This window comes from Haliaeetus leucocephalus, unplaced genomic scaffold (genome assembly GCF_000737465.1).
Source record: "Haliaeetus leucocephalus isolate CR32 unplaced genomic scaffold, Haliaeetus_leucocephalus-4.0 Scaffold992, whole genome shotgun sequence".
In the NCBI taxonomy this organism is placed as follows: Eukaryota; Metazoa; Chordata; class Aves; order Accipitriformes; family Accipitridae; genus Haliaeetus; species Haliaeetus leucocephalus.
The window spans coordinates 2,796,260-2,822,680 of NW_010973428.1; the positions used below are offsets into that span (position 1 = coordinate 2,796,260).

General features: G+C 39.3%; 1 protein-coding gene across 3 annotated transcripts in view; it reads left to right on the forward strand.

Annotated features, from left to right (window-relative positions):
* The window catches only part of UTRN (utrophin), a 387,621-nt gene that overhangs the window by 308,157 nt on the left and 53,043 nt on the right, over positions 1-26,421 (forward strand). For all 3 annotated transcript variants that reach the window (XM_010584498.1, XM_010584499.1, XM_010584501.1), the window contains exons 59-61: positions 11,688-11,749; positions 13,302-13,376; positions 20,497-20,698. In XM_010584498.1, the coding sequence (XP_010582800.1) occupies positions 11,688-11,749; positions 13,302-13,376; positions 20,497-20,698 (339 nt within the window). The remainder of the gene's footprint in view (positions 1-11,687; positions 11,750-13,301; positions 13,377-20,496; positions 20,699-26,421) is intronic.

A 26,421-nucleotide genomic window follows, 5' to 3' on the forward strand; every position in this document is an offset into this window, starting at 1 on the left:
AAACTAGGCTTGTTCTTACGTGCATGTCTCATCCAGAGTATAAACTGTAGAGTAAAGGGAGAAAAGCTGAATACATAATGTATTTAAAACCACAAACTTTATAACCTATAGCAGAACAGTGATGACTAATATCTATAGACCCCATTCATCATTTTGTGCAAAATTCCTTTGTAAATAGACATGTGTTGACTGTCCTTCCGTCATTTTCTTTACTGTATTGAAGTTTTTATAGCGCTTCACATTAAGGTAGATTTAACATAAACATAAATGTTGGCAAAAATTGTACAAATACCTTGGTTACCAAGAGGAATGGTCAAGATATTTATTTTGAAAATAATAAGAAATAGTTGTGGAGACTTTGACATGTTGTACTCGGAGTCATCCTTACCTCGGGTTTTCTCATTCCATCAGCATTTATTTACGTACTGTTTGCCAATACTTTACAGGTCAAAGATTGCAGCTTTGAGAGAAGGATAGCTTTTTGCCAGAGAGGTAAATGAAGTTTCAAGAAGGTACAGTGTATAATAAGTCAGATCCAGAGTAGTTAATTTTAGGCTGAAGGAAATCTGTGTTAAAATGTTATCAGTTTGAGTTTGGGAAAAAAAGTAGGTTTTTTAAGTTTGTAGGATGACTGTGAATTAGACCTGCAGATAATTCATTCTAAAAGAACATCGGTGAGGACTTTGTACTATTGCATATTCCTCTGTCACAAATCTGAGCGCCACATTTTGTGCTTCAAACAATCTATGAGTGCTTGAGAGCTTTGAAAAGCAGGTAACGGTAAATCTATGTTGCTCAAAGCTGTTGTCATCATTCTTGAGGTGTGATGGTTGTTTTAAACTGTGATACGAAGATTAATTTTTTTAAAGGGTCTGAGTAGGTAACTAGAAAAAAGAAAAACCTAATGTGAAGATCTTTGAATTCTCTGTAAAAGCATTTGCACCTCTTTTTGAAAGTTTTGGAGGAGGCAACAGAAAGCTGTCACATGCTGGAGGAGAGGTTCCTCCCTCAGCCCCAAGTGGAGGAGGATAGAGCAGAGGTTGGATGTGGAGGCACACTGACCGCCCAGACTTGGGCAGCACTGCAATTAAAATGATCACATGTACAGCAGTAATTCAAAGAAAACACTGAAGTATCAAACTACAGAGAGCAAGAGGCAATCTACCCTAAAACAGTCTTTTTGTCTTGTGGGTATGTCCTTAGTGGGCACTGAAAGATGGCAATTCACGTTCCTGTGCTACCTGATCAGAGCTGGTAGCTGAGGTTGGGAGTGTTTACTGGGTGCGAGTTGGCGTGCAGAGGTGTCTGTGGAGCTCCCCAGTACATTCAGAGTTGGAGGATAGAGATAGGGTGGATAATCCTACCACCACAGCAGATGGAACAGACTAAGATTAAAGCTTCTGATCTGTGCTGAGCAAAGCAAAGATTTTTAACTTGAGTATTTCATATGCATATCCTTTTTTTGTACTTCATAATACATTTTTTTTTTAATTTCTGGGCATCTCCCTTGCCCCACCTCAGCCAGAGTTCAGTTTTTGAGAAATCTTTATTATGACTAGTTCAGAAGAAAGTAAGTCTTTCCAGTGTGCACACTAGGTGCAATCCTGCAAGCACACAACTTGGTGCTGAGGTATCCACTGATACTGTGGGCTTGCTCTGATAGTAGTGTGTTGGCTGCCCTGGAGCTGGATTGGGGAATGAAGCCTGTCAGGGCTGAGAAACAAACCCCAGCATCTCTCAGAAATTGTTTTAATGGTCTTGCACCAGAAGTTTATTGATAAAGGGACAGAAGTGTAGGGCAAGTTCTCTGAGGGTCGAGGTCTTTGTATAAGCAGAGACCACTGGTTTATTTTGAGGATGGTTTTAATGAAGTCAACGGAATTAACTGCTGCATCTCACAGAAGACCTTTCCAGTAATCTTTCCCTACTTTCAACATGATACATGCTGCTGAAGCAATGTCTTGATTCTTGTGTATTGAAAGAGAAGAATGATGTAACATGTAACCAGTAGGACTTACTTATTTTAAAAAGCTTGAGAAGGAATACTGGATTTCAGTAGCTCCACAGTCTGACAGCAGACTGACCTTGGCAGTTTCCTTCCTTTCTTATTGCTTACTGATCTAAACTTCAATGTTGGCAGCAGCAGCTAGATAAAACACAGAGTTGTGGAAGATAAAGCAGAAAAGAGCTGATTCTGAACTTCAATTGCTTTGGTATGATCAGGCTGGAGAGAGCTCTTAGCTTTAAATAGTCTTTTAAACCTTCATCTATTCCCTAATTTCAGATACATTTTAAAGAAGAGAGGAAAACAGTGCTGACAAAAACTTATTTGATCAGGGTGATTAGATGAGCTTTTGTAATACAATTCAAGAGAACAGTCAATAGGATTTAATGGTGGTTGTTTATATAGAAAAAAATTCTGGGAAAGAGGCAAAGATTAACTTAATTTTCTTTTTCGTTTAATTGTACTAACCTCTTTGAACAAGGTGCCTTTGTTGTAAAACACAGCATGAGTAGAAGGAACAGTTATGATGAGTCTCAATAACTTTATCATTTCAGAGCAATTGTATTTATTGTCCTTACAGCAAGACTTGTATGTTCAGAGAGAAGGTTTAAGGTACTAGTTGTTCATTTTATGGAATAAGGAAGAAAAACAGCAGAAAAGGAGAATAAAATTATGATTTAATGATTGGTGGCTGAAAAATGAGAACTTTTTAAAATTAATTTTGACAGGGAAATAAATGCTAATTGAAATCAGGCCACTTTATTTCTGAATAAGGACATACACTCTTCTTAGACAACCATAAATTCATACCTTTACTTCATTTCAATTGCTTTTTGTGGATGTCCTTGAATGAGAAATGTAAAATATTCAGGAAGTGACATAGCCGCAGATGATGATGTAGTTGTACTTCTAAGTCGAGTATTTAAAGAAAAGCCAAACTGCACTCTTCACAGTTTTATTGCACATGGAGAATGGAGTTTAAAAAAAATATGGGGAACCGCAGCTGAGACGGCAGGAGAGAGCACTTTTAGGTAGCAATGAATCTGTAAGGAGAATGTCAAAATGATGCAAGACGTCTGTATTTTCAGATGAGCAGCATTTATTCTGTTTGTTTCCTGATGCCAGAGGTAACCTGCATTTACGCGCATGGAGAGAAGTGTCTCAGAGAAAGAGGTCCTTACTGTGCCGGGACACCATGGTGGCTTTGGAGTCCAGTTTGTTCTCCCCACCCCATTTACTAACCGTTGGCATGTCCGCCCTTTCTGGCGTTGTATTTAATCAGGTAGCAGTAGCACGTGAAAGATTAAAAAGCCGGTGTACAAACTCCTCTGCCCTATAAGTTCAGACAGCGGCAGTCTGGGTTTGGGGCATTTTGGAAAGGAGTGACTACTCTGCTTGGCTGAAAGAAGGATTTATAATTCACTGAGCCTAGGTTTATCAAGGTGTGCGTGCCCTGAGTATGGCAGGTATTTGGTTGAACTGAGCTTACATAATATAGCCTGTCTCTTTTCTCTTCTTGAATTGTCTGACTATGTAAACCAAATTTGCCAAATGGTTTTGCCTCTGTTGATGTGATTTTATTTAGTCCTTTTTGCCTCCTGTGTGATTTTTTTCTTAATGACAATTGATAGAAGTTTTTGTATTTCTGTAGTCTGACTCTTCTCTGTCACAGTAGAATTCAATCAATGAAAACCTGAATCTGTAAAATATCAATGCTGTTAAAAAAAAAAAGCTTAGTCTTTCATACTTTATAAAAAGAGAATGGGACTAATGAGTGATATGGAAGGGGATACAGCACAGCAGGCACAGTATTTACTAATGCACTTTTGGTAATACAAGTGTGAAGTTTGGACAAAAGGTTTGGCAAACTTGCCATTGAATACATATTTCATAGGTTGGTTTGCAAAGGTTTGAGATTTAATAAGGAGAGTTTTCTGCTGTTGTTCACTTATAACTATTTGAATCACACAAATAAGACAGACTTGGCCTCTATAACAGAAAATGAAAAAACAAAGCCTATGTTACATGGCACTTCAATAAAAATATTCTAAAGAGAAACAGAAGAATAAAGGAGACACTATGTGTGATTGTTAAACATCTTTGAGGAAAACATGATGAACTGAGAGGAGTGTGCAGAAAACATAATTACACTGGCATTTCTCACTGTTGTTCTTTTAACTGTAATTTAAGTGTTCTTCAGATGTATGCCTTTCAATGCTACAAATTATTAGATATTTGTACTGTGCAGAAGAAACAAAAGGGTAATACAGAAAGGGTCACAGTGAGTTTAATCTCATGCAGGGCATTACATAGGGAGAACAATTTCTTGGTGTAATCATTAAATTGATCAATATCAAACTCCATAGTCGCCTTGGTTACTTTTCTGTAATCCTGCAAAGAGGCTGGCATCACCAACATCTTAAAAATCCCATTTTATCACCTCCTATATCATGTTCAACTTTATGGGGGACAGGAATAAAATGCTTTTGCTTCTCCATTTTTTTAAGACTCTTCAGAAAGTCTTTCCTGATGTTTGTTTATACTTATATGGGGAAGAGGGGGAGAACTAATGGAACTGGGAAAGTTAACTTTTTTTTTCTTATTCTAGTAAATAATCCCATTCTTATAAATACTAAGAAGTATTTCCCTTAGAAGGGAAAATAAAACTTAATTTGCAGAAAGAGATAATACAGGTTTCAGTTTTTGAGAGTTTCTTCAATTACCAGTTCCTGCGCTGGTCTTGGTTTTCTATTAAAGAAATGCAGTAGTACATTGTCATGGTTTAGGCCCAGCCAGCAACTTAGCACCATGCAGCTGCCTGTTCACTCTTCCCCCTGCCCTGCTCCTGGTGGGATGGGGAGAATCGGGAGAAAAAGGTAGAAACTCAAGGGTTGAGATAAGGATGGTTTAATAGGACAACACAAGGAGAGAAGAAATAATAATAACACTAATACTAATAAAAGAATATACGAAGCGAGTGATGCACAATGCAGTTGCTCACCACCCAGAACCCAATGCCCAGCCTGTTCCTGCGCCACGATCCCTCCTCCCCCTTGGCCAGCTCCCCCAGTTTATATACTGAGCATGATGTCACATGGTATGGAATATCCCCTTGGCCAGTTTGGGTCAGCTGTCCTGGCTGTGCCCCCTCCCAGCTTCTTGTGAAAATTAAGTCTATCCCAACTGAACCCAGGACATATATTTTCTCTGGAGGGATTTCAAAATATCTGCATTTAAATTGCTCCACCAACCTCTAATATGCATTACCCTTGCAATGCAGTATGCCAACTCTTTTTCACCACACCAGTATTTTCTAATGGGCTTAAAAAAAAAAAAAAAGATGATATATGGTATCTAGATAAAACACCATGACATATTTATAAAGTGGGGATGTTATTATGCCATTTGAAATTTGGCAAGGGCAGCAAAGCCAGAGTTCTGAGTGCTGTTGATTCATTAGTGATCAGTAAAGATCCTGATTTCAGGTAATGTTTTATGCAAATGACTACAGGAACAGAAGGCTACTTAACATAATGCCAGAGTACTGTTTTAGTGTCTGCTCTTGTGGTGTTTGCCAGTGATTATCAACACAGGCATAGGCCTTGTCCATGCGAAGAAATGATTAAAAAACCCCTCCAAGCCTGTCTCTAGTTTTCTTTCTTGTAGACAAAAAGCTGAAAAAGAACAAACTGAACTTTTTTTCACAACTCTATGGGCAGCTTGAAACACCTGAAGATGTACAACTCCATTCATTTCAACAGGACTGTTCTCTTCTTTCTAGCGATCATAAATTAAATGACGTGCCAACTGTTTCTCAGCTCTTTATTTATAACCAGGAAGTGGTTTTAACATGGATTGTCTTTGCCAGTTATAATTAGAAAGCTGTCAGCAAACATAATAGATAAGAAACAGATTGTAAGGGTAAATGTTTGTCATTTAAGCTTGAGCCCTTCATTAATATGTAGTTTTTTAAAATTTGGAATATTTTACGGTTATAATGTTTAGTTTTAGTTAGTGAAATTTACACAAATACATTTAGATTTTTAAATTACACTGTTTTGTCATGTAATCTATTCATGAATGCATGTTTTGCTGTGCGGCTTGTATTGTGTCAGTAAGTTTTGGCAGAAGACACCTAGGAGACTCTGAATAACTCAGTCTTTTGACACTAACCCAAAAAATAATGCTGAATGAATTATCTTGTGGTTCACTCAGTGAAATGCTTTTAATTCTTCCTTGACTGAACCATGTGGGAAGATGTAACACGTTCACACCACTTGTGTTAACTGCCCTGTAGACCAGCTCGCTTCTGTTGTAGCAGAAATCCCTTCTTAGCCACCCACTGTGCAGAATGAAATCTCGTAACCTGGGCTCCTGCAGACCTTGAAGAGTTCTTTTTATCCAGTGCCGTCTACATTCAAGATGAATAATGAGCCCGACTGTTGTTCACGTTCACTCAAAGTAAATATAACCTCACTCTACAAGTAGTTCTTCCTGAAGTCAGTAATTGTGACAAAAAGTGTTCCTTGGCACGAGTGTCACTGCGACCTGGGACAGAACTGCCACAGTGGTTGTAACAGAGAGGGAAGACTCTGTAGGTTTGTCTGTTCTTGGCTAAATGCCTGGAGTCTTTTCAGAAGTTCAGTGAGATGACTAAACATGATAAACTTCTCATGTATGTTCAGAAGTTATCATGTAAATTCATTGTTTTGCCATTTGACTTCAGCATCATTCCAAATTTAGATTTCCATTACGTTCTCTGCAGGCTTAGTTTTCCATCACTGGGAGATACAGATTGTTTTCTATAGAAAAATACAGAAAATGGCATTTCTTCACATTCTTAGCAGATAGTTGCTAGCAGGGCTGAATTTTCTGAAGATTTCCTGTTGTCTCTCTGTGGTAAAAACAATCCATCCAATTCTACCTAATTGCCTTCTGGGACTTACCAGAAGTTATGGCCTCCAGAGGAATCAAATTGGAGCTCTCTTCGTGATGTAGTAAAATTATTTTGCCTGGAAATCTTGAGAAAATGACTGGAGTACTTTTGTGAGTGAATTGCAGACTGCTTTAGTTGCTTACCTTGGTTTAGCAACTCTGGTAATTGGCAATTTAGCAATTTCTGGTCCTTTGCTCTAAGGATGACATCTTTCACATATGCATGTAAAATACATACAAAGAAAGTGTGTAATCTTTTGTTTATCAATTTTCTTGTTCTTGTAGGTCTGATGTCTTGTACATTATTTGTGTTGACTGAGCAAGGTATCAGAAGCAGGGGAACATCCAAGTCTGCTTTTACTCTCTGGGCAAAAACTGTCAGGCAATTGTAACTACTGTGGTGTATATTTCAGAATAGGTTGCTATGTCATGAACTTGCATAAAAAGGAGCTACAAGATCCCTCTCAGAAAGATCTCCCCTAATTTCATCAAGTCTGTCTCATCTGTTACAGACCATCCAGTACTGTGCAGTTTCCGAGCATGTTTCTCAGTGCTTGATCTGCTTGCATTATTCTTGCATCAACAACACAAAAGTTACTGTAGCTACAGCAGAGAAAGATGGATCTTATTTCAAAGAGCTGCTTTACAAACTGAATCACCAGAAAGCACTTTGTCTTGCATACCTCCTGTTTGGAGTGCCTAATAGAATGACTCCTTTCTCTGACAGTTTTGTTTGTAGCGTAGGAAGGTTATCTGCACACCCATTTTTTTCTTCCTGTGAAAATCAATTTGTGTCTACCTAAAAGTCCCTGCATGTTATGAAATTGTTAACAAACAAAACTTGGCATTAAGAAATGTCACTGTTGAGGCTGACTCTTCCTCTTCCCCCCATTTTTTTATGGTTCTTTTAAAATTTACAGTCACTTTTTTTTTTCCTCAGCTCTGTCCAGAGTTTGGTGTCTTCTGTCTTAAACGAAGTCTATCCATGGAATATACTTGGTGGTGGTAGCAGCACTGCCCGCGGCAGTGGACTTGCTGCCTCCTTTGACCTGAACGGACTGTTGAGGGGGTGATTCACTCACTCTGAGCCCATTCCTCTTCTCTGCTGGATCTGTGTACAGGATTGCTCAGCTGTTACAGATGGTTTCTTGCTAGGTGGTTTGGGATGAGGCTGGCACAACTGAGTTCACCTTGTGTAGTCATTTAGTAGCTCTTAGGTAGTACTGACTTTTAGGTAATTATAGACAAGCCCGGGTGAAAGGATTCTCTCTTGCCTTTTTTCAGTTCCATGAGATGATGTTCGTTGGGCCTCCTTTCTCCCATAATGTGTGGCATATCAAAGAACGAGTTATAAGTTTTTTAAAAAATGTTTAAAAACCACTTTAGTCTAGACACAGTCTGGCACAAATGTGTTTGTTTCAAGTAAAAATAGAAACATAAAAATATTTTCTGGTCATTATTTTATTAGGTATAAATTTCATGTTCTGTGTCTTTCTGTAAAGAGAAAATTAGCTGTTCAGTTATTTACTACATTAAATGCAGAAACAAGATGATAGCAAAAATCTCTGCATCCTGCACTATCTCCTTCACTTTTTTCTGCTTCATATTAAGCACATAAAAACACAGAAAAAATAACAACATGTTTGCATGGCATGTTATCACAATTAAAGTGGATTTTTTCTTTCAGATAAAGCTGCTACTGAAACTATGTACTTAAAGCATACAATTTCAATAATGAAACTGTTGTTTGTTCTTAAATCTTGGAAACTTGATTTAAGGAAAAAGTTTGGTAATATCAACACTTTTTCCTTGCATATGGGTTCATAAATTACTTAGAAGCTGGAATCTAAATTGCAGTTAAATCTGCCTACATCCTAATTAAGCATTACAGGTGCATACTGGAGTGTATCAGTATATTTCTGGAGGGGGGAAAAAACCCCCAAGGATTTATCCAAGTATTTAACTTTTTTTTTTTTTTTTTAAACCAAAAAAAGATAAAAGTCTCTGGACGTAGCAAAATTTAAGAATTTATTGCAAGAAAAGAAGAATTTCACATCAACTTCTGCTATTGATCTATTGTTTCTGTAGAGAGGCATTTGCTGCTAATAAAACTTTGCACTTCTATGTGCTTCCCAGGTGAGATTCTTGCAGCACCCCACAAGTAGTAAATAGATTTCTTCATGGAAACATACTTTTTAACGCCAGAAAATAGTGAACTGAAAAATAAAGGCTGCAATTTAGCAAAGTTCTTACCATCACAGCTCCTCTCTCCACAGATCCGCAGGTCCTGCCAGGAGCCTGCTCCAGTGTGGGCTTCCCACGGGGTCACAGCCCCCTTCGGGCATCCACCTGCTCCGGTGTGGGGTCCTCCACAGCCTGCCTCACCATGGTCTTCCCCACGGGCTGCAGGGGAATCTCTGCTCTGGCACCTGGAGCACCTCCTCCCCTCCTTCTTCACTGACCTTGGGGTCTGCAGGGTTGTTTCTCTCACATCTCACTCTTCTTTCCAGCTGCTGTTTCTGTGCCTTCTGCAACTTTTTTTCCCTTCTTCCCGAGTATTGGCTCTGTCGGACATAGGGGAAGCTTCTAGCAGCTTCTCACAGAGCCACCCCTGTAACCTGCCCGCTACCAAAACCTTGCCACACAAACATAATACACCTTAAAACAAGCTTTATTAAACTGATCAAATACTGGATCCCTTTCTGTGGGCATCTGCAATGGGTTTTGTTGGCAGAAATCAATGCTAAATGATCAACATGACGATGATGGCATCCCGCTTAACATGATAGTGCAGATATTTGGCAGCTTCAGGACTAGTTTTGAGCTTATTTAATAAGTTGGTCAGTATGAACCATTATATTTTCTGTTCCTATTTACTGAAGCTGTATATGTTCTTTTTCTTTCTAATATACTGTAGGTTTTTTATACCAGTGTTTTTGAGAATGCTGGACAGTCAGTTGCCTTTACCTTGGCACAGCACCAAACCCAGATACATCCTTTTTTGTTGTTGTCTGCTTCATGATGATTTATTGGTGTGCCCCTTCCAGGGAAATAATTGTCAAGCTACTTGTTTTTGAAATGACTTTTCTGGACAAGGATGAATGTAGTGCTGTTTTAAAAGTGTCTTTCTAGAAATTGCAAAAACATTGGTTTAGATACTGGTATGTCTTAGCTTTGGACTTCAGCATATCAGAGCCTTGACCACCTCATTTGGAATTTGAAAAGTGAATGCAATTCATGTGTTTTTATTATCAAACTGAAACCAAATGAAATACATATTTTGTCTATGAACTTCCATGAAAAACACCTCACAAAGTTGTGATGGTGCCAGATATACGAATGAGACCCATGGCAGAGAGTTAAGTCTAATGACAGGGAGAAGCTGACTGTGGAGACCTAGACCAGACTCAAAGCTGGAAAGGTCACACTGGTATATGGAATATAAAGTGGGGATCATATCCTCTGTGCAGAGACTCGATGCATGCACTTTCCACTAATGTATCTCCAAGGGTAATGTAAAGAAAGGCCCTCAGCACTTACTTTGTTTGGAGCCTGCCTCCCCTTTGTGGTACCTGTCCTGTCTCTGCAGCTCTTTGGAGCAGGGACCTTCTATCCTATTTTTATGTACCACCTAGCATAAAAGGGTTCATTCTCGGTAGGTTTCTCAATTAAAAAAAATAAAAATTAGTGATGATAAATTATTGTGTACCCACTGAGGTACAGACATTTGTATATACATACCAACTGAAAATACAGTCCATTACATTTAATAGCAAAGTGCCATTTCAAGTCATTATTTACAACCAAGTATACCTGTGGGGGGGGGGGGGGGAAAAAATGTGTGCACATTCACAATTTTTAGATAGAAACAAAGGTGAAGTAAGTGGTATTCTCTGCTCATTGCTGTTAGATTTGCTAACCTAGCATCATTTCATTTTCATTATTAACTTTTAAAGGGAATGCTATGATCTTTTTAACACAACTTCTCTAATTAATTTTCTTTACAAATCTAATTTAAATGTAAATACTTTGTGAGGCAAGAATGTGCAATCAGCCATTAATGTTGATAAATACAAGTAAGATGTGGCTTGTAGAAGGGGATTGGAGATTTCAGTAGGCCTGACATAATACACGTTTTGACCCCTATGGCAGCATACTTGAAACCTCGGTGAATTGAAACAGCAGAGCTAAATGGTGGGTTATGCGATGCCACCTACTGAATCTCTGTTCCGTGAGCACTAGTGTAGAACACACCCTCTAAACGAAGATACCAGTTGATGGGGTGTGTGAACAGTGATCAGGCTTTCCATTAAATGTATTGCAGGTAAAGCTTAAAATCATTGTATGTGTTCTGATACATGTGTTCAGATATGCAATGAAGTTTGAAATAAAACCTCAGTGCTTTTTATTTTTAAAGTACCTTTACAAATATTTTTATTGTGCTACAGCAGCTGGAAATTTTGCATTTTTTCCTTATTAGTGTGCCTCTTGGCTGCAGGATCAGAGTTCAACTGATACAGTCACACTTAGAATCAAAAGTAAATATTGTTAAATATGGGTGGGCTATTGCCTGTCTAACTTTGTGATTAAAAAAATCAAGATGCTGAGTGGTATAGATCATGTATTTTAAAGAGTTGAGGGATTGCTTGCCACTTAAACACAGAAAATCGGAGTATCTTTGGGTTTTTGTTCTTTGGAAGTGTGTATGTGTGTTGCCTGAAACTTTGATTACCTCATTCCTTTGTAGTCATGAGACGCAGACAACCTGTTGGGATCATCCTAAAATGACTGATCTCTTCCAGTCCTTAGGTGAGTGCATTTCTTAAAATAAACCATTACGTGATGTTCATTTCGTGAATAAAAGCTGCATTTGTATGCTGACCATGTCCGAGTTGCCATAAACTGTGTGTAACACAGCATTTCCCACTTTGTGACAAGACATACTTTGCACAAAACCTACTGCCTTGATCATGCCATGTGTATTGCCTTTCAGTAATATTAATTCTGAACAGTATGCTCTCACTCCATGCTTTAATGCAGTATCTTGTCCAATGATGCAGACTGCCTGTGTGTTTAAAGCAGGATGCTGGTCTGCAGGGAACATAAACAGTTTGTCATAAATCAGAGCAGCTACGCTGTCAGTAAAGGCTAGACCATATTATGGTACTACTAGTTCAACGTGCCCTGCTAACATCTACATTTACTGTGAAATCTCCCTTTCTAAGGAGCTGTCGTGGTTTAACCCCAGTCAGCAACTTAGCACCACGCAGCCGCTCACTCACTCCCTAGTGGGATAGGGGAGAAAATCGGGAAAAGAAGTAAAACTTGTGGGTTGAGATAAGAACAGTTTAATAGAACAGAAAAGAAGAAACTAATAATGATAATACTAATAAAATGACAATAGTAATAATAAAAGGATTGGAATGTACAAGTGATGCACAATGCAATTGCTCACCACCCGCCAATCGACACCCAGCTAGTCCCCGAGCAGCGATCCCCCGCCCCCACTCCTCCCAGTTTATACACTAGATGTGACGTCCCATGGTATGGAATACCCCTTTGGCCAGTTTGGGTCAGCTGCCCTGGCTGTGTCCTGTGCCAACTTCTTGTGCCCCTCCAGCTTTCTCGCTGGCTGGTGGTGAGAAGCTGAAAAATCCTTGTCTTTAGACCAAACATTACTTAGCAACAACTGAAAACATCAGTGTTATCAACATTCTTCTCATACCTAACTCAAAACCACAGCACTGTACCAGCTACTAGGAAGACAATTAACTCTAACCCAGCTGAAACCAGGACAGGAGCAAAAGGGTAAAATAGTGTTAAGTGAGGAAAAATGCTACTATACCCATCAGTTTCTAAAATAGAGCTTATGGCTATCTGACTCCCTTTCATAGCACTGTTCACAAAGTCATGGCATAGAAATTACAGCTTAATAAGCCATTTTTTCTCGTTACTGTGACCTTTGCTGCCCTCTGTTTCCTGTATATTGTCTGATGGAGTTGTAAATTATTTGAGAAACATACTGTATTTGAGCACTTGTCTGGAAACTACTTAATGCTGCATAACATGTATGTAAAACTTTATTATATGTATATGTATTACATGTGCCAAGATAGTCTCGGGATTTCTGGTGTGCCAATCTTTGAAGGCCCTGGACTGCCAGAGGCAGAGGCTTTCCCTGCATGTGGATTGGACTGAGGTCCCAGCTTTTCAGTTTGATTTATTTGTTCTGATATATCCTATTATTTCATTGTAGAGAAGAGAAGGGATATCAGACTTCCAAAATGTGAAAATTTATATGTAAAGGAAACTTATGGACTCTATTTTCAGGGCTGCTCATATTTCTGTTTTGCTGTTTCAGCTGACTTGAACAATGTACGCTTCTCTGCCTACCGTACAGCCATCAAAATCCGAAGACTGCAGAAAACACTATGCTGTGAGTTTGGACTTTGAGACAAATTGTTTCTCTACAGTACCTGGGGACGGGAGGGCCAGCTTAAGTCTAACAACATTAATGTTTAGCAAGGGACCAGGTACATCCTTGACAGATTGTCAGCCAACAAAATGGCAGGAAGAATTGCCAACAGTAGGTGTCATTATTGCAAATAAATAAAGTCAATTAATGAAAAAAAGTGTGTAGCACGTAAGTTGAAATGGAATGCCCACTAAGAGTACTTTGAGAAATAATAGGAAAATAAATATTGGACTTCTTGACTATTGCATACTGTTCCTGATACAAGCTGATACAAACCAGTGTGAAATGATGTGAGCTAAAATCCTGATTTTTGACATAAACATGGGTATTTTATTATATTTTAGAGAGTTCCGTTCCATTTTTTGAAAGTGTTTCCTGCTGCTAGATATAACTTCAAAAATATTCCTCCCTCAGAGAGAATATCTTGCTGTGTGAATTCCAGTTACAGAAGAGTTCAGGCCACTCAAAGTGTGAGGGGAAAGGATACAGAACTATATAGTTGATTATAGGTATTGCTGTACATTTTAATCATGAAAAGCTATTAAGGCAAAACAAACTACTATAATTAGCAATAATAGTATGTGTTTATATACTGGGGATGTGGCAAAAGGTTTTAAATTTAGATAGGAAATAACAATGCATTTAATATGCCCATTGGATATTCTGCCCAGACCTGTGTTGGCATTTGTCCCTATTCTTAAGCAATCTAATAATTCAGCCACAGTCCACTCTGAAGAGCACATAAATTTCATCAGCAGGAAAGGGTAGGTATCTACAGAGTAGGCTCAGCTGTCTAAACTACTTCATTTCCAAGGTTCATGTTTGTATCTCCAATTTTCTGTTCTATATTTGCTAGGTATTTAAAAAAGCAGTTCATATTATATCACAATTATGGTTTAATTCAGCAGCAAGTTGCATGACTACCATGTTCAAAGTTTAGCAGCCTCAGAAGTGATGTATCGGGAGGTCTTGTCCTGGCCTCCAGACTTGGGACTTCTCCGAGTCACACAGCAAGTACCACACTGGGGTTCTAGGCTGTTGCCTGAGTCTCCTGTGCAAAGCAAACTCGGAGTACTCTATAGAGTCATCCTGCCACTGGTATTTCTGCATTGTCCTTGAGAATCAGGATGAGAAAAAGAGAGGTGGTACTTTCTTGGGGGAGCTGAGCTAGCTTGTAACTGCTCAATGTTTATTTTAGAGAAATGGGATTGAACTAACAGTGTGACATAATACAGAAATGGTTTATATTATAGAGGGAGGCAAGACATGAAGACAAGGAAGATGACTGAAAGGGCAAAAAGCTTAAAAGGAACTGAGATTTTGTGAGAAGGCAGAGAAGAGAGGGAGTGTGGAAGAAAACTAGCTGAAACGTAGAACTGGGGAGATTAAGGTGTGCAAAAAGAAGAGTGCAAAAAGTTCTGTTGTAGAGATGATGAGAATATGAATTTTAAAGATTATTAGGACTATGAATAGAAAAGAAAGCACATAAAAAACCACATCTACCTGAAAGAAAATAGGGTGAAGTAGGAAAAAAAATGGAAACTGGACAATTTTGGAAGGAGCTGTGGGTTGTGAATGAGTGTGAAGGTCACAGATTTTAGACCTTTCAAAAGGTCTTGGCAACAGCTGGTATAAAAATGTTGTACAACATTACCAAATTTTCTTGTTTAAATACCGGAGGCCTTGCTGTGGAAGGACTTTTCAGCCCTGAAGGGTGTACAGTACTGCAGTCTGAGTAGGAACACAAGAAGGGCAAGGCCAGACGTGCAAGCAAGGAAGGAGTTGCACAAAGAGGGGTCCCTTCCCACCCTCCAGGTGGTTAGTTTTCCTTCCAGCCTAGATGACAGCAGTCTCATCTTAGCAGTGGCTTCTTGGCTGGACTTCAGATATGCACTATACCAAACGAAGCTGTGCCTGAGATGGTAGCTAGCTACTCCAGAAAGCTAGAGTGCATCTATGCAATAGCACAGGCTCTTGGGAATACCTCTCGCCACTTCTTCATATGCTGTGCTGACTTCTCACAGAATTTCAAATCAAGTTCGAGAGCTTGGGTTCAAGGTCTTATATTTCGGAAAAAACAGAACCTGTCCTTTGAAAGATTGTCTGATGGTATTGAAAGAAAAACTATATTTTTTTGGCATAGACTAGAGCTGCTCTGTGCAAGAGATATGGTCCCACCCAAGGCTATAGTTTCATCTCCCAGCAAGACTAAAGAGCATTATGAGCTTTCTGCTTACTAGTGCGCAGGGTATAAAGTATGCACCAACATGTACCTAAAAACCAAAAGTAAAGCAAGAAACCAGAAAGTAAAGTAAAATTCTCGTTGTGTGTGCTGCTCCCCAGGGAAGAGTGAAAAAACAGACTGCACATGATGGATGCTAATCATGCTTCCTATTTCTGACAGGCATACAGATTGTCTAGTGACCCGTATAGAACGAACTTCACTTTCATTACTTCTAATAAGCTTTGAGGAGGAACATACTTCCTCCTCTTGCTTTTACTGCAAAATATATCAGTTTCTGTAATAACTGCAATGGTTAGCTCTCCTCATTCACAGATTTCAAAAGTGCCCTCCTATGAAAGTGAATATTGGCTCCAGTTTGAGGGGAGGGAGGTGGAAGGACAAAGGGAAGTAGTAAGAAGTAAAGAGAATATTCCAGTTTGAAAGAGCCAGGATTAAAACTGTCATCTCTACAGACCCAATCTGCCTTGTTATGTGTGAAGCTGTTTGCTTGCTCCATCTCTCTGCCTCATGGGAGGAGACAGCAGCCAAAAAAATCTTTATTACACACACATATTTGAGCAAGGATCAGTGTAATTTGTGAGAACACAACATTGTGGGTTTTTTAAGAAAGGCATTGCAGATTATCCGCAAAGCTAAATGATATGAGAATTTTCTGTCTCTGAGCAGGAGCTCATTATGATCTGGCACAATATTAAGACCACCTTCAAAAATACAATCAGTGCTCTTCCTTTTGTCATTGTTTGATTAGCTGATTATTTCTTGCCAGGGAGCAGGTCAAATTCCTTTTGACCGTGATGATTCTTGGCCTGATTCTGTCCCATGAATGGCTTCTGAGATAGCCAAAGCAGAGCATGTGCTAGTACCTCCCCTCTGAGGAAGGGGAGAGTGGTTAAACCCTATCTAGAATTCTTTTCTTGACTTCTGTTTGTTGGTCATTTTGTTTTAAGGTAGGGAAAGAATCATCTTCTGTGCCCCTGCCATTTATTCTCTGGTCTGAGTTAACGTTAGTCTTCTGTTGTATTTCCTGTAATTTTAACTGTGGATGGTTTTTAAAGGTGTTTGGATGCAGAATGCTTCAGAAGGGCTTATGTGCTAAGGCAAAGAAAATGTCAAAACAAATCACTAGAAAATGAGGTCATTGTAAACTGTAAAATGTGACAAATTGCTGTCACAGCCACAGTGTTTGTATAACTGCAAAGGCCTTTTTGGTGAGAACTCCAAGGGCACAGCTGGAGCAGGATGCACAGTCCCGCTTGCACCTGATCACTTTTGACTTTGCTGTGAGGACTGGTAACACACTATTAGTGCTATACAAGCAGGTTCAGGAGAATGTAATTTGAGAACTGTACTTTGGTAAACTTTGCTGATGCCAAATCTCTCTTCTGAGTCTTTGGTCTCGATAAGTGTCAAAAAACCAGTTATTCCCTCCCACTCCCCCCACCCTCCTTTAGAAGTGGGAAAGTAGAGTCATGTTCTGTCTTGTTCTGTTTTTTTGGAAGGTAGATTCCTGCAGAGACTAATGAGCGTGTATGTGCCTACACGTATTTATTTTGCAGGAGGCTGAGAAGGGTTGCAGGTTGGAAAGAAATTCTTGGCTTCTCCGTCTGAGATTGTGTGGGGCTGATGTACTGAGAGCACTTTCCCACTGTAGCAGAAGAAGAATGGGGCCAGAGAGAGTATCCTGTGTTGCAGTTGTACTGGGCAGCTATGCAGCACCAGGCCCTGACTACAATATTTTATTCTTGTGCAGCATATTTTAGCTCATTTTCAAGAAATTATATTGCCCCAGATACTGAAGGGTAGTACTGGAAGGGAAAAAGGGAACAAAACCACCATGTATATTCAGAAGTCTGTCACTGAGCTCCTCTAGGTGATTTAAAATTTAAGAATGCTAATAGGAATGTCAACTGCACGAGGCTACGTAGTGAACATTAAGGCGCATTGGACTAAAAGCAAGAGCCATGTAGACTTCCCTCAGCTATGCAGTCTTTTGCAGGAACTGCTATCATTCACAAGGTCTTTCTAATACAAAAGCTCCATAGCAATGCCTGCCTATTTTCTGTGGGGTTACAGCAGCCTCAAATTTGCCATTAGCAGCTGCATGTCATTACTTGCTCCTGAGTCAGTCACTCACATCTGCTTGAACCGTGCTGAATGATGTGGTTTCTGTTTATAGTTCTCCTTTGGGAAAGTCTCCTCGCTGCAGAAAGGAAAGAAATTACCCTTGTGTCCATTTGTTGGTTAACAGCAGGATTAGTTGTTCATCACATTTGGGCAGATGCAGAATGGTACTACAAAAATGCACTAAAAGCTGTGTACAGTAGGCTTCATGCCAGCAATGGCATGCAAGTCTCGGGTTAGCTTTTCCCCATCTGCATAAACACAGTTGATTTTAAAAATTTCAGAAATGGAAATGTAATGAGAAAATAATCCCTCTTTACATCAGCCCAATCCAGGGGCGCTGCTAGTTGGGTAGACCTTAGCATGACAGGATAACTGCCTGTACCCAACGTTCATTCAGCCAGGTGAGTGCTGAAGTAAGCAGGGATGGAAGTGATTTCCTCTGGTTATTCTCCATGAATGGTGTCATCCAAAAGCGTAAGTTTCGCTTAATTTGCATTAGTACAGCAGCAGAGTTTCCTTTTAGTATGAAAATACTGCAAGTACCTTTCCCAATTCTATCTAGAATCATTTGGCAGAAATGTGAATGTGAGTTCTTAATGCCAGCAGATCAAGACGTGAAGCTGGCAGGCTTACTCCAGTGTCTGTTGAATGGCTGTTTTCAGTGCAAGGGTGGTTGTGTTAAGCCAATTCCAAAGGCTACAACTTTCTGGCATTCCAAAGTATTCCAAGTTTTCACTGGCTTTGAAAAGGGCAGGGTTTGGGTGCTGTCAGTCTGTTTTAGGAAGCTGCTTACCTGCTTTTAGCCAACCATTAAGTACCTTACAACAACAGTTGGGGGGGGGGGGGGACCAACCAACCAACAACAAAAAACTAAACCGACAAATTGGTTGAAATCATTTGGAGGGGTTTTTTTCCCCTTGTAGGTCCTGAAGGAAAGGCATGAAAAGTGGCCATCTCTCCTGAGTGCAATGCTTATGTGACTGGATAGCATGTTATAGTTTTGTATCTGTCTTCACCCCCTCCCTCAACCCCTCAAAAAAATATTATATGTTGCATTGTGATGTTGGGGGTTTTTGGTTTTGTTTGTTTTTAAATATGCCTGTGAGCTTTTTCCATTGTATTACATATTTTCCAGGTACTGTAGATTATGCTGCCATGTACTGCCAAATACTTTGGCTACCTCAGGTCAAACTAGTGGCAAGGTGTTTTGCTGCAATTAGCAGTCTGCCTGTTTGGTAAACACATGGCTGGCATTTGTTTGCAAGCCCAAGAGATGGGCTTTAAAAAAAACAAACAAAAAAAAGAAAATAAAAAGCAAACAAACGTAAACCTTCTGCAAGTCTGATGCTGTAAAGTTAGAATAGAATGTACAAATGTCAGTGAAGGAGAGGCAGAGCAAGGGCTGTGAGGTACTGTTTCTCATTTTACAGTGATGGGTAAATCACTGTAATTGGGGTAGACTGGGGAAAAGGGATTGGGAATGTAACCTTCTTTTGTCCCATAACCTTATCTTTTGGTAGTTGGTCATTGAGTTCTTGACAGAATTGCTCATAGTGGTTAGTGTTGTCTTGCTCTTGCTTTTTTCTGTTGTACTTATTTTCCAGCCCAAGCTAGACTTACCTAATTTACACAGTCGGCCCTTCTAGGGTCCTTATTTAACATTATCGTTGCAGAGCAATTTACAACACATCTGAGATTGTCATGTTTCATTTCCTTTGAGAGATGACATTTATAGTGTAAATGTGTTACTGGCTCTCCAGAAACAGGTCTGTATGATCTTGGAATATACTTCAAGTTGTATACACTGTAGCAAGCATACTAATATGTTGCAACTATTTTTTTTGCTAAAGTCCTTGCTTCTGTAAAAAGACCATCACTGAGGTTTATACCACCCTTTGACTTACATTATTCTTCCTTCTTTTAGACCAAAGTAAGTTTCCTCTTTTCCACTTTGTTTTGCAAAAGGAATTAGAAGAGCTCATTGACAGCTTTTTATTTTCACCATGCAAAACGCAGATTTTCACAATCATATTTGTGTGGTTTTGGGAGCAAAAGCCTTTTCACCTGTAGCATATCCATAGCATCACCAACTGCTTATAGAAAGAATCCTGTAATAAAGGAGATAAAAATATTTTTCATGAAAGTATACTGTAGTTTTCCAGAACACTAAGTGCTAAATAATTTCCCTGTGTCCCTCTCCCTGCTTTCTTCTAAGCCCTAATTTAGCAACTGGTGTTCAGTTAATCAGGCCTCAGTACATTGCTACTGCATTTAAGAGAGCATTGTTACCTAAGAATTTGCTTTGCTTTACTTTTAATCAAAAGTGATAGCAATTTAATGGAATTGTGCTTTATAGTAAACGTGAAGAATCCTCTAAGCCTAGTGGACTCCCAGTGTGTGTACATCTGAAGTTAGGATCCTCTAATTACACAGACTACTTCAACGGCTTTTTCAATGTTCTTCCAAGCTGTGCAGTGTCCTTATGGTGTTCTTGTTGATTTTGGTTTTTTAAATATATAGTACCAAAATGCTGTCGTCTTCTCACAGAGAACAGTTTTTCACTATAATGTTACTAAATGGGAACTGCTTCTTGGCTAATTGTCTGCAGTGTTTGCTACAATATGCACATGAACAAGTGTTGTGAATGCTATGCTTGGGCAGCTGTATTCACACCTTTTTTCTTTTTCTTTTTTTTTTATCACCTATTGTTAGTGGACCTATTGGACCTGAACACAACAAGTGAAGTTTTCAAACAGCACAAGTTGAGTCAAAATGACCAGCTGATCGGTGTCCAGGATGTGATCAGCTGTCTCACTACCATCTACAGTGGACTTGAAGAGAAACACAAAGATATGGTGAATGTTCCTCTCTGTGTAGACATGTGTCTTAACTGGCTACTCAATGTATATGATAGGTAAGTAACAGGTCTTTATTCACAGTGTGTACTCCAGGAATTTAAGGTGGTATTAACAAAGTATAAACCATGGAGAGAGAATTGGTAATTTTTGCACGTGACTCCTCAAAAATGCTAGACTTATAGGACTGCTGTATATATTTTCTGAGTTACTTTCTTGAGGAAGTGTCCATGGTAATAGAAAAATGATAAAGCCTTGCAAAGTTAAGAAGTTCTTTAATAAAAAGTTATATCTTTTGATATTTTTGACTTAGTAATGAAAGTGCAGTTGCTTGCAATGAGATGTTTCTTATGCTGTCCTGCTCAGATACACTGAACTAATGTTAGACTGCTTTTATACTACTTCCAAAAAAACATTGAAAGGATTTCAAGGAATGTGTGTGTGAGTAGAGAACTGGATAATGCTGCTTTAGCTGTGTTCCTATTGTAAATGTTCCAGATTGCCCAGATTGTTTGCCATTCATATCAGATCCAATTTCTGCCACAGGTGGGGACAGTTTTGTTATTTATTTCACACTTAGTTACTTGCATGCCATAATCCTGGCTGAGCTCCCTGTCCTGAATTCTCTGTCAAGTGGTGGTTGATCTGATCTCGGTGCTGAAGCCTGTCTGATTCGGGAGGGTCAGCAGCATCCCGGTCCCAGCTCACTTCCAGCCAGTGCAGCTCCTGCCTTGTATCAGTTCTGTGTGCTGGTGCTATGTGATCCACCTGCCCTGGTCCTGGCAGCAAAGCTGTATTTCCCCAGTGGATTGTGAGTTTGCCTCAAGAATGTCTCAGGATGCTTACAGTAAGAATTTGTGGGTTTATTTAAATGCACATCCGCTATTACCAGAGAGAGCACTGAGTCTCAGAGGACAAGAAAAAGACCACGCCAGCAGCTGCTTGTGGTTTTGGCCAGTCCTTTCGGAGCCCCCAGACACTTCTTTCTTCTGCTGAATGTTGAACTCTGACTTCTCTGCCCTGCCCTGCACTACGGCAGCCTGCATGTCTGTCCTACAGTCAGTATGGTTTTATTTAATTGTGCTTTTGAGTCATGAGTTTGTTGTTCATTTTTCTTAGTGATGTTCAATATTTCCATCCCTCTTCTGTAGTAAAAGCTGGGAGAAGACTTGGTTTCCATCAGCGCCTCCATTCCCTGTAATGTATCTCCTTACATTGCTTGAACAAAGGCATTTCAGGACTCTTCTGGAGCTGACTAAAGACACAGTAGTGCAATACATGGGGTGGTTGCTTCAGGGTGTCTAACTGAATATATGCTTTAGTTCAGAGTTATACATGGAATTACAAATGAAAATTTCTAAGCTGCCTGAAGTTGGTTACCAAATTTCTTTCCTTTCTCCCCATTTGAAGATTGAAAAGAGCAAAAGTATTTCTTGAATAATAATAGAACTCTTATACCTGGTTTTGCAAAAGAGAGCCGTTACTTGTTGATGTATGCATTATCTTCACCATGTTCAGTCGCTTAATCAATGCCAAATTCTAACAGTTCATAGCTTTTTGTGTCCCCCCCGTGTCCCCCGTCCCGTCCCCCCCCGAGATTACACATCAATAGTCCTATACTTTGTGGATATTTTATTTTTTTTTATTTTTATTTTAAATATTGTGGTAGGGAAGAGGGAAGGATGGAACAGAGTAAATACAACCATTTATCATTTATGTGCTGACTGCCTATTATGCTTTGGCATTCAAATATTGCTGTTTAATATTGTGACATTTCTGTTAGCTGGGCTCCTCATCATTACTGCTGGAAAATTGGAGAGCCCATCAAATAATGACTGGGGCTTCTTCCTGCAATTATTTTTGTGCTGTAGAGCTCTGTATTGTGGATGAATAAACACATCACTTGCAAATAGAGCAGTAGATCAAGTGCGTTGCTTGAATTAAATGTTATTGGTTATTTAGAATAAGAGACTTAATAATGTCAGAGAATTTTTTTGTAATTACTAGTTGTTTGGGTTATTTTCAGATTGATCACAATTCCATTATATTTTCTTCAGCTTACCTTTGGTTTCTAACATCAATTAAAAGTCAGTTATTTAATCTGTTCATATTTAAATGCACATAGTAAGCAACAAACCTTTCTTTCAATAACATTTCCTGTTGCTCCCATTTCCCCTTGATTATTATGTTGAAAGCTTTGGTGTAGATAATTCTTCAAGCTGATGAGAGACTTTAATCTTTAGTCAAACTTTGAAAAATAGAGGATGAAGGTTTTCTGAGATAAAACTACCTTTTACAGTATGTTTCCTTGCTCCCCTTTCAAATCCACTCCAGGAAGAAAAAAATGCTGAAAGAACAGGCACCAATTTTAAGCTGGTTTTTGGTTTTCAAATTGGCCTTTAGGAAAGAGCTAATTTGTGTCTTGGCATTTCCATTGTTTATTTCATTGGTGTTATACATATACAATGCTTCAAATCATTAAACTGCCTACAAAAAGCATCTGTTAGTCACATACTATTAACCTGAGATTTAATTACCGGTTCACAGATTGATGGCAAACTGAGTAGTTCTTCAGACTTACCTACAGATGTCTTTGGCCCTTAAAAAGAACCAATTTATCTTTAGAAAAAGGTCTGTTGTGTTCTGGTATTTTCTGACACATCAGGAATGATTCATTCTTCAAGCTGAGTAGAGGAGAGAAACATTAAATTTTCTCAGTGACTTTTACTTCTTCAAGGACTCAAAGGTTATTCCAGGCAGCAACATCTGCCCTGTAAACCTTTTCCAAACTTAAAGTTCCTTGTTTTGGTTAGTCCAGAGGGTTTTGTTTTGTTTTTTTTAATAAATTACAATGAGAGCTGTGAAGGAAATTGTTTGCTCTATGAAATCATTTGGCCAGGCCTGTGTTTAAATCATCCAAAAGCAATAGCCAGTGGTTATTGTTCTGGACTATATACTGTCAAATTTGCTAAAAACTCCAAACGTCATTTATATGAAATGGACTGGTAGCTTTTAGTACTAATGGAATAGCTTAACACCCCTTGAAATGAGTTGTTTCAGATATTTTAAAGTCTGTCATACATTGTATAGAATACATGTACTAATTGTGGGCAATGACTCATTATTTCAATCAGAATTACCCATAAAGAAACTTTTACCTGTGCTGTTTTTAATGTCTTGCAATGTTTATCTGACTTCTTGTATTTCAACTTTCTTGGTTTTTTTGATGTTAGGATCCTTTTGATAATGCCTTCTTTTAAATTGGATTACTTTGGTGCATTAGCCTAGGAAGGGTATCTATGGGACTTACGCTAACATTTTCCATATGATCAAATATTCTCTATGGCCTAGTCTTCCTCTGAAGAATTACAACTTTGTTATTTATTGTTGCACTCATACATCTGGCAATTTCTAACACCAAGCTGAGTTAATATCCCAGGCCTTACCAGCCTGTTAGTTAGAGCAAAATCTGAACTTCTGAGGAAGGAGAAGGATGAGAGACCTGCTCAGTCAGCCTTAACTTTATGCCCTGGTTTTGACGGTAGCTGATGGAAATTTTCTGCACGCGGTCCAATGGCATTCCCTGTGTTGATGATAGCTGTCTTGATTCGTAGAGGACTCTGCAGGAGCAGGTTAGCAGGCTGTGATAGTAGTAGGAAGCGCTGTAGGAAGGATATGGCCCTGTGTAGGGCAGGAAAATGAGCTCCTTTGTCTGACTCCTCTGGGGTGGGTTGATCAAGGGGAGGCATCTGTGGGGACCTTCAGAGATCTAACAGGCTGCCTTCTGTCGCTGGGTTATGTAGATAACTGATAGCTGCGGTTGTTGGTAGTCCTTAGTCACAGTGTCAATGTTGACTAGGCTTGAGAGCTCTTTGACAACTCTGAACTGAAGTGGGCTCATCTTCTTTCTTCTCCAATTTCCTTGCTAGTCCCTGATGTTTTTTATGCTATTGCCCCCATCCCCAGGGGACAGAGGGTTCCTCTGGCCTTAATATTGCTTATCGTGTTTTCTGTTGATCTGTCAGTCATCCTTATTGTGTATTCCTGTTTGCAATCTCTTATACTTAATCTTGTCCTCTGTCTGGCAGCTTTTTGTTATCTGTCTGGCTAACTCCTGTGTGCAGCTGTGCCCATCACTGTGTGCTCCTTTGGCATTCGCATTGTTCACTTAGGTAAAATGCTTATATGTTATGTCTGGCTATGACATCGCAATGCTACAGAATGCTTGCATACCATTGTTGATAAACAATAGTTTTGTATGCTTATATTCAACATTCTAATATTAATTATGTCCTGATTAGTACATTTATAATTTACAGGTGTCAAAAGCCTCTGTTTCGACTATGGAGTAGACTGTGTTTGCCTGTCAAAAAAGTTTTGGGCCCTAACTCTGTGTTAGGATGTTACTTAGAGAAAGGAATAAAGTTTGCATGTGACAGTTGCATGATTATGGAAAGTTTTTGCTAAACTCATTTTCCTGGAAAGACATACCTTCAGATCATTTTAACCCTGCCTTAATGTCTATCGTTGAATTTCTTAGGTGTTTGAGCAGAAATGAAAATGTTAGTTTTAGGATTTAGCACACTATGTTTTATAGCTGAGCTGTTCCTGTGGCTGAGTAGTGCTAAACTGTATTATATGATTCCCAAGTGCTCCATACAGCTTGTGCCTGATGTAGTGAGGTTGGGATTGTAGTTGTTTTGTTTGTTTGGAGTTCAGTTGTCATAGGATTAACAAGGGAAGTGACGAGGCATGGCTCATGTTTATTGCCCGTTATCTGTGTGTTACCTCTTTCACCCCCCCGCCTCTTCCACATCCTGTAGTTCCAGTATCTCCTGTAGTAAGATACAGGATAAAAGTGTTCTTCCTTTCTCTTCTGATACTACAGCAGTTTCTAGCTTACCCTTTTTTTCCACTCATTTGCTTATGTTATTGTACAGTAGTGACAAACACCAGTTTTTATATAATGTAGCCATTTGATATTTTCTGCAGCTGTGTTGGATCTCTGAAACAGCTGAATGGTTGCTCTCTGCTGGGACGGAGAGTCCAAACTATGCGACAAAGTTGTATGTGCTCTGATCCCAACCCAACCCTGCTACCCGTGCAGTGTGGTACCTACCCTCCCATGCCCTTGATCAAATGACCTAGTTAGCTGGTTCCCCACTAAACTAGTCCTCTCTGTAGTATATGCTTTCAATGCACTCTTCTACCATGCCTGGAAATGATGTGTACCTTTTTTTTAACACCTATTTCGGCAGGTTTAAAAGTTGAATTACTTCCGGGTTCTGTGCTACCTCCTGACTGGATCATACCTGAGGCATATAGGCCAGAGCCTGCCTGGTGCCTATGTAGAGACAACAGAATCACCTACAAAACCAAGGATTTCTTTATTTTTCTCTTTCCCCTCATCTCTCTTTCCTCTCCCCTTCCCCACTAAAACAATAGAATTCCAGTTCATTTGGGGAAGAAGGAGGTCAGCATCACACTATAAGGGCAATGAATCCTTAGACTTTGTATAGCCTGGGAAAAGAAGGCTCAGATACATCCAGAGGGACAAATGGACTTTAGTAAACAAGAAAGGCACTTCTGACAAGCAGCTATAATGGTTTTGCCATTTTTCACTTCAAGCTAGGTCAGAGGTCAATAATGTGCCATTTTTATACTGCCTTTCACTGTTGTATTGATGGAGAATGGACAACTTTGCTCTAAACCAGTTAATAGAGGTATAATGGTTCAGACTTCCCTTCAGGATCAGAGTGAAAAAAATCTGAGCTGCTTAAAG